The following is an 8,208-nucleotide window of genomic DNA, read 5'->3' on the forward strand; positions in this document are numbered from 1 at the left end:
GCTGTTATCTATCTGCAATAACTATAATCCCATCTTAATTAAGAGATAAATGTACTCTACCCTTGTCTTTCTTGAAACTACTCCAGAAAATTCCAAATCCTCTATAAAGGCTTAGCGCTGGGACCCTGATGATATTCACTGAAGTCCCAGAGCACAAATCCATACACTACAGTATTTTGGATGCTTGCCTCCAAAATTGTTTATAGGTAGAGAGCAGAGTTAGTAACAGCTGGTTTTGTCATTTCTGTGAAAAGAAATTATTTCTCAGCTGAGGCTTACATTTTTCTCACTGTCCCCCACCAAATCCTAAGGCAGATGTATGCATGAGAAAATGTATATGACCTACCCAGAGTGGTTCAAACAAGAAAAAAAACATATGAATGAAAACCAGTTCGTGGACAGATACATGCCCTTCAATATATCCGTACATTCCTAACAAATCTCGTGAAACCACATCAGTTTTCTAAGTGCAGAAATGATGAAAAAGGGCGGATATCTACAGCATCTCAGTTGAAAATGGAAGAGCTCGGCATGGATCGAAGAGAGAACTAGTAATGGGAGCACTGCACAGAAACCCATTCTAGTCACTGAGACCCTCCTACAAAGATCAACGGGAGTTGACAGTAATAAGGCTCCCTTGCAGTGAAAAGATGAGTGCTATTTTTTTTTTTTCCTTTTAAAGATTTTGCATTCTGTGAGGGGAGGGAGGGGGTCACCAATGAACAAATGAACCAAAAAAGACTTTCCTTAAAACATGCACACACAAATCTACAACCCGATTTTTTCCTGAAAATCAGTGGGTTGACTGGTTTGGGGTTTTGTTTTGTTTTGTTTCAGAAAAAAATGAAGAGGTCATTTTCTATTTGGAACCCATCATTTCTGGCATGATGTGATCTGTCATTTACCAGAGACAGTCACTGCCTGGTAAGAATGTCCCTAGATAGGCCAGCATATGTTTAGACTTTGTAACTCCTGTGGAAACTGCATGAAAGCCAGAAATTCCTTTTGCTTGTTTATCTCTTCTCTTTAGAGAAGTGGAGCATTAGAAGACTAATACCACTGTAAAGCCTTTTCTCCGAAGTGTGAAGCTCCACATCCAAAGGCAATGGACAGCCTCTCTGACATTCCTGCTCACATACCCATGGGGGAACAGTACATGGGATCACATCGTCATAGGAAGATCACAGAGGTAGAACACAGCTGGGAAAAATCTACCTGGGCATCTTTGTGTGTGGGAAAGCAGGGGCCAGCTGTGTCTGACACATGGAGTGAAGAGATGAATTGGAAAGAATGGCATGAGACAGACCAAATTGCAGCCATCAAAGCAGGAGCCAGCTCTGTTACTCTTCTTTTTAACACCTGAGATTTGCACCCAGCTGAAAAGGGTAAGAGACTTACACAATCTGAAGTGAGCAGTTGGGTGTGGAGAGGATTTTGAGGTGCTTAATGTTGGCTCTTGCCACGTTGCTCTCGTAGAATCGACAGGGGCATCGGTAAGTCAGGCTGACCGGTTTCTCTGTGGGACACGGAGAGAAAGGACACGTTACTCCCTCTTGCTCCCGGTCAGCAGCACAGATACACGGAGCAGGGCTGACAGAAACGCCTTTCAAAAATGCAGGTGAAAAAAAGCAATAGAAAAGCTGTAGTATTGTGGGAGCATTTGCCCACAGCTCACAGCACAATCCTTTTACCCCAGTACCCAGCCTTTCAATAATAGTGCGTGGGATTTTGGAAGACAAAAGAAGAGGGAAAGAAAATGAAGATAAGTAAATAAGAAGAGATTGGAATAAAGAGCCGCTCCATTGTGCGGGGATGCTCCTGGTAATTAGACAAGATAAAGGCCAAAAGAGGGGGCACTTGTCTTCAGTGCTGTTCTTGTCAAACGATTTTGACCCGAGGCCAAATTAGAAGGTAGCCAGAAGAAAGCGACGAATTCCAAAGAGTTCAGATCAAAACAGCTCGGCTCAGGTGCAGGCTTTTCAGGGAGGATTTACTGGCTACAGAAAAGCTCTGAGTCTTTTAGGCTTTCCCAGGGCCCAGGACTGACCCTTCCCCACTACAGCCAAACTTTACTCCCAGACAGAGATACTCGCACAAAGAGGTGCGACTCAGAGACGGAGATCACAGCAGGCTTCGCAGGAGAGATCTGGAGTCTTCTGAGCACCCCACCTGTGGCAAAGTAACGGCAATCGAAAAGACAGGGACCGGGCAAGGTGGGCTCCACCCGAATGGATGGGAGTTTTGTCACCGGCATCACTATGGACAGATTTAAGTGTAGCCTCCCAGGCTAAAAGTCAGCCATGTATACACATGCAGAGAAAAGCAGCCTGGCACTCACCACAGCCTCTGATGAAGCCCTGCTACCCAGTTCTCCATGGGAGAACTTAATTACTGGCAAACAAGTGCACATAAATAAGGTCCTTATTCTGTGTGTAAGCTTCGAAGCTCCATGAACACTAAAATACAAACACAGAAGCCTTGCCTGGAAGCCTAGAAAGAGCTGCTAAGATTTTAAACAATTTCCCAGTGGAACACTTTCAACCTCTGGGAGGAATTAAGTTCATACACCTAATCCATAAGGTCTGGTTTATGCTGTAGATGGTCAGATCTATATCTGATAGGGCTTTAGATCCTACATGGCAATCTGCCACCCTGTTTATTTAGCCACACAGAAGCACTCCCAGCATCCAAACCCAGATAGCTTAAAGGCAGATGGAGATCTAAAGAGCAGGGAAAGGCTTGGAATCCCTCAACTGCCATCTAGGAAGGTGAGAAAAGAGACAGCTTTTCAAAGTGCAGCAGATCTGCGTTCATTGCATATTTAACAGTGCCTGTCTGTAGCACATATAACCCCAGAAAACACGGTGAAATCACCCTGTCCTAAGGAGGGAACCCTTTTTTTTTTCAGTTGCCTCAACCAAGACATGAGCCAGAATCAGATCCCACAGGCAGATGGGCAGACAGAGGAATCCGTGGGAGCAGAGTTGCTCCAGATTCACATCAGGATCTAGACTGAAAGGTAACAAAATTGGAGCACTTTTTATACCAGTTTTATGGCAGTCCAAACAGTGATATCATCTATGAGTTAATAAATGAGAAGAGAATCTCCCATCTGCAGGGGAAGAGGAAGAAGGGCTGCAGAGTAAGCCTCTGAACATGCATTAGGCTGACTAGTGCTAATGTGGAAGGGAGGGAGAAAACCGCTAGGGTTTTCCACTGCAGTTATGTGCCTCACAGCTGCACATCAGTGTGTTTGTACTGGAAAGGGAGGCTGAAACTGAATGCAGTCATAGAACAGCATTCATCACGGCTGCGGTGGAAACGTCTCTGCAAGCTTGTACCAAGTTTAAGCAAGCTTTATCCTAAACAGCAGTGAGAGATGAACTGTTCAGATCTATGATTTGAGAATACAATTCTGTCCTTTCTGAGACTGGAAGAGGGACTTTTGATCCTGTAACACTTGAAACCAGGAGCAGAGAAAGCTTAACTGTGACTAACATGTCCTTGAGTCCCAAAGCTGTTTCGTGCCCAAGAAAGAGCATCCATCACAGCAAGCAAGAAGGGGAAGCATTTGATGTTCTGCTATCTCAATGCAAGGTGGAATGACGACTGCCTTCCCAGCACAAGAATCATTTTGGTGTCTCTGTACCCCTTGTTGCATGATCAGCAACAGGCTAATGCCTCTGTTGCTACACCTGGGACCAGCAGCACAGGCATCAGCTGGGCCAGCTCTCAGCATCCCTAACTGCGAACCAGCATCTCCTGTCACTGCCCTCCACTCTGTCTCCAAAAGCTTGGCTGTGGCTCGCTGCTCTCAGCAAAGCTGAAAACCAAGGAAAACTGTTGTGTATGACACCTCCCAATACATGAACCCCTATCATCCCAAAGTAGAAGGGGGAAGGGGCCATCTGGGGCTCACAATTTGGGATGGGGACATTTCTGAGGTAGACAAAAGTCTTCCTTATCTCCTTTAAGAATTAGAAACAGATTGTTCCATTCACAGTACAGATGATTAAGTCAATTATTCTGAATATCTGTACTGCAGGAGTTAATGCTCTGTGGGTTCTCTGATGTCTAATAAACACTAAGCACCAGCTGAAGCCATCCTCTCAGTAGGACAAATTAGTAGCCTGTTAATTGCCCTGTTACATGAAAACAGTTTTCGTGAAACTGAGGGTACATAAAGCTTTTGAGACCTCTGTCTGGCACATTTGTTTAAAATGGGTGAATATAGTCAAAAGTGACAGAAGAGCTAGACACTGTTCAGTCATTGCAATGTCATTCCTTCAGCCTTACCTCCTTAGAAAGAAAAAAAGAACATTAGTTTCCACCAGAAGGGTTCAAAGGGCTCTTATGGGTGTTTGGGGTTTTTTAAATAATAGTTTTACTCTTTTACAACTCAAACCTGAGTTTTGCTCCTTCTAACAGCCTTTTTCTAAAGGAAAAACACTCACAAAAAACTCTCAGAGTAGACATTCATCAACATTGGATGATACCTATTTCACCCTGTAGGGATCTGCCTTGCTTCACCCACAATGGAACTGGACATTCAGTTACCATTGATAACTTGCTGTGTGGGTTGAGAAGCACTGGGCACTTGAGTGGAGCGAGAAGCTATAATGCAGGGAAACAGGCTGGGCATAAAAGGACAAAACATCTGAAGGAAGCATCATTTTACGCTATCCTACCAAGGATGCATCTATCAGTATAGGGAGAAGGCTAGCAACTTTTTAAGACTAAAACAGCTCAATTTCCCTTGGAACTGAGGCTGTTATAGGCAGACAGAGCTTTACCAGCGTAGTTGCAAAGCATTCAGAGCTCGCCTGCCCTCACAGGCCCTCAACTCGACCAGAGTTGAGAACATTACATGACATGAAAGGATGTAGGCAAAAAAATCACTTTTATCACTGTAAGCCGGTGGGGTCTCTCCCCTTACACTAGTTTTTCTCCAGCCCTTTTAAACCATTTCCTCACTCAGGTAGCCAGGTGCTGGCGCACTTGCCCTGCCATAAAGGAAAGCTCCCACAGCTCGCTCCAGAGCCCCACTAGCCTGCAGAGGCGAGGGCAGCCCACTCTAAGTCCGTTCCCCCACCCCGGGCACCGGCCGGACCGAGCCACCGAAACATCGTACGCTCAGGAGATGCTGGACCGGAGGCGCCGGGGGTCTGGAACTGGCCCCAGCACCTGCGGTCCCTGGATTCCCTTAGCTTCCCGCCCGCAGCCCCAGAGCAGCGGGTCTCGGGGCCAAGAGACCACCTGCCCAGGCCCGCTGATTGGAGTTTCTCCGAGGCAGCACTTGCTCCGTGCCGGGTTTCCTTGTGCTTCACCGGGAAGGGGCTGCTGCTGGGACTGTACTGCAGGAAGGTTTCGGGAAAATTATAGGGAACAATTAACTCTTTCAGGCTACACAAAGAGGGCACCGGAGGGCATCCTTTGTCGCCCTGGGTGGGGAATAACCAAGTTTCGGTCACTAGAACGGGAGAATAAGGTGGGAGAGGGGATTTGAAAGGGCGCTCCTTACCTAGCCCAGCAAGCTTTAGATGAGGGGACAAAAGGCGGCAAATCTCTGTCAGGCGAGAAGGCAGCCGCAGAAGGAACGCCCTGGAGATGCCCAGAGGCTGCGGGGAGGAACCCCGCGCTGCCACGCTTAGTCGCCTCTCCCCGGAGCCCGGCGGCACAGGGCTGCCCACGGGATGCGGAGCAGGAGGTGCAGGTTGCCGAGCTCCCGGGGCTGCCCGAGTCCGGCGGCTCCCAACAGCGGGTAGCGGGCGAGCCAGCTGCAGCTGCGGCTGCGCTCCGGGGGTGACCGCGGGCTCGGCGTGGGGAGGTCGGGCTGCAAGACTGCGCTGCAGCGCGGTGCGAACGGCGACAAACGCCGCTGTAGCAGCGACCGCCTGCTGCCAGCCGGCGTTTGTACAGACCCCCCTCTCACATCCGCGCAGCTCCCCGTGCGCTCTCGCAGGGGGTACGAGGTGACCGGTGGTTCCTGCGGGGTGACCACTTTGGCTCAGCTCTGCCCTGATAGAGGGAAGATAGATCACGACAGGGGATAGAAAGGGAACCGAGCAAACCGTCTGTTTCTCATTTCTTGTTAACTTTAAAGGCTGTGTTTTTAAAGTGGAAATAGATACGCGTATTTTGCAACCCAACCAGCTCCCTACAGACAGAACGCTGCTGAATGCTTTCCCCCAGCCGATCTCAATCTGGGATAAGTTTGGCAGCTGATGGCTTTGACCAGCCTTCTTTTGAAAAAAAAAGCGAGGGAGAGCGGGAGGGAGAGCCTGCCTGCCTCCAGCTCACCGCAGCACGGCTCGGGGCTCGCCAGTCCCCCATATCTGAGCAGCGCTAGGAGAGAGAGCCCGGAGAAGCTGCAGCGAGAAGGGAAAGAGCGGGGCTTGCCACGGGACGGCATCTCCCGGCCGGGCTGGCTCCGCAGCGCTCACAGGCAGGAGCGGAGGGGAGAGCGGCAGCTCACTTACCCTCCGAGAGAGAGAGAATGGCCAGGGCCAAGGCGAGCAGAGTCAGGGCGCGGAGGTCCATGGTGAGGCGGCTGGCGGGGCGCAGGGCAGGCGCTGCACTGCTCGTCCCGGCGGCTGAGCGCTCTGCTGGAGTCCCCTCCTCCCCTCCCTCTATAGAGGGGCCGGGACCGCCGGGGCTGGGGGAGGGGAGCCAGGGGGAGTAGCTAACCTATGATTTATTGCCCGTGGCATGTTATTACATCCTTCCTCTGTTAAAAATGCTTGGACAGGAACCAAAAGAGCGAGGGCTTCTCTCGGCACTCCGTCAGCCTGGCAGTCTTCCCCTAGGCAAAGCGCTTACCCCAACAGCCCCACGACCCTAGCCCCCGTGGGACGGCAGCTGCAGTGCCCTATCCCCGGGACACCCCACACCTCCCCTCACGGCTGCGGCTCGGTGGGGAGCCGGCATCAAGGACACTCCATCTAGCCCCAATAGCGGGGGAAATGTTTTCTCCCCCAACTATGCCAACCACGGTCCTTTCTAGGCACCCCGGCCGCTCTGTTCTTGAACCAGGGCTGCTAGAGCTGGGACAGCTGTGGGGACGCGCCTGTAACACCTCAGTATTTACACCGGGATGAGAAAAATCCCCCTTCACTCCCGTGGGCGCGAATTTAGACTTACACTGGTGCTCTGGACATCAGATCCAGAGCCTCAAACGAGGCATCTTCCCAGATTTATCTTCCCAGATTATAATAGAATATAAAGATAATATCCCCAGGTTTATGTGGGCATTTGGGGGAAGGGGAGGAGGTAGGAGACGGATGCTTTCAGTTTTTGCCTCCGCATGCTTGGCTCGGAACACAACCTTTTCCCCGTATTAGCCGAAGCGAGTTGTATGTCTGCTGCCACATTTCGCCTCCTTTGTGTTGCAGATGCCTCTGGGCTCCCTGGCACCTCGGCTGAAAGCCCCGACGGCGCGGCTGAGCCCGGAGATCCGAGGGGTGCCGCTTACTCTGAGCCAGTACAGTATTGTCAAGTGTAATTGACTTAAGCATGTCCTCCCTGTCTGCAGTCCAAGCCCACGGGGCCCTGTTTGTTGCTATTCAATACTTTAAATAAACATCGAGGTTTTGGTTGAATTTGGACCCCTCAGCTACATTTAAAACAGGCTCCTTCAGACAGGACAGAGAAGGGATGAGTGGGTAGAGTGAATCCTGGTCTGGAGACCTTTAAGAGACAGGTCCCAGATGCCACCAAAGACAGCAATGCAGTCGGTTTACACCCCGGCTAACTTCACACTCTCAGCCACTGCTCATGAGGCTGAAAACAGGGCTCCAAACCATGCATCTGTGCTAATCTGTGGCTGTTTCACTGAGGAGAGCTTGTTTCTAATGGTCACTAGAAAAGCTGGAGCTGATACTGGGCCATGAACTGGCTCCCTCCCTGGCACACGCATTCAGCTCCCTAGTTATCTAGTTATCTGTGTATCTGTATGTCTTTGTCCCTGCTTACCAAGGAGTACTGAATTTGTTTAGGCTGATCTTGTTCTCCCTCCTTTTCTTTGTAGTAAGCTAGCACAACAGGAATCTGATGCTTAAAGGGCCGATAATTGTAACTCGTGCTGTGAGCCTGGGCGCATCTGGAACGTGACAGTTGTGATATTCTGCAGGATGGGAAAGGCAAATCATAATGCCACTGCAAATACTGCTAGGAGTGCTGCTGTCCCACTAGTGGCACACGGGGATAGCC

The 8,208-nt window shown here is 49.9% G+C and overlaps 1 protein-coding gene across 3 annotated transcripts in view; it reads right to left on the reverse strand.

Annotated features, from left to right (window-relative positions):
• The window catches only part of CXCL12 (C-X-C motif chemokine ligand 12), a 29,925-nt gene extending 23,135 nt beyond the window's left edge, over nt 1–6,790 (reverse strand). Inside the window, exons 1-2 of one of the 3 annotated variants that reach the window (XM_061358843.1) lie at nt 6,480–6,790; nt 1,399–1,516 (exon numbers count right to left, since the gene is read on the reverse strand). In XM_061358843.1, coding sequence (XP_061214827.1) covers nt 1,399–1,516; nt 6,480–6,540 — 179 coding nt within the window. In that variant the 5' untranslated portion in view covers nt 6,541–6,790. The remainder of the gene's footprint in view (nt 1–1,398; nt 1,517–6,479) is intronic. The other 2 variants (XM_061358842.1, XM_061358844.1) reach the window with 2 other exon arrangements.
• Between the last annotated feature and the right edge of the window lie 1,418 nt (nt 6,791–8,208).

The sequence above is a fragment of the Neopsephotus bourkii genome, unplaced genomic scaffold, assembly GCF_033783945.1.
Source record: "Neopsephotus bourkii isolate Nb327-2 ecotype Australia unplaced genomic scaffold, CSIRO-AGI_Nbou_v1 NB_951, whole genome shotgun sequence".
NCBI lineage: Eukaryota > Metazoa > Chordata > Aves > Psittaciformes > Psittacidae > Neopsephotus > Neopsephotus bourkii.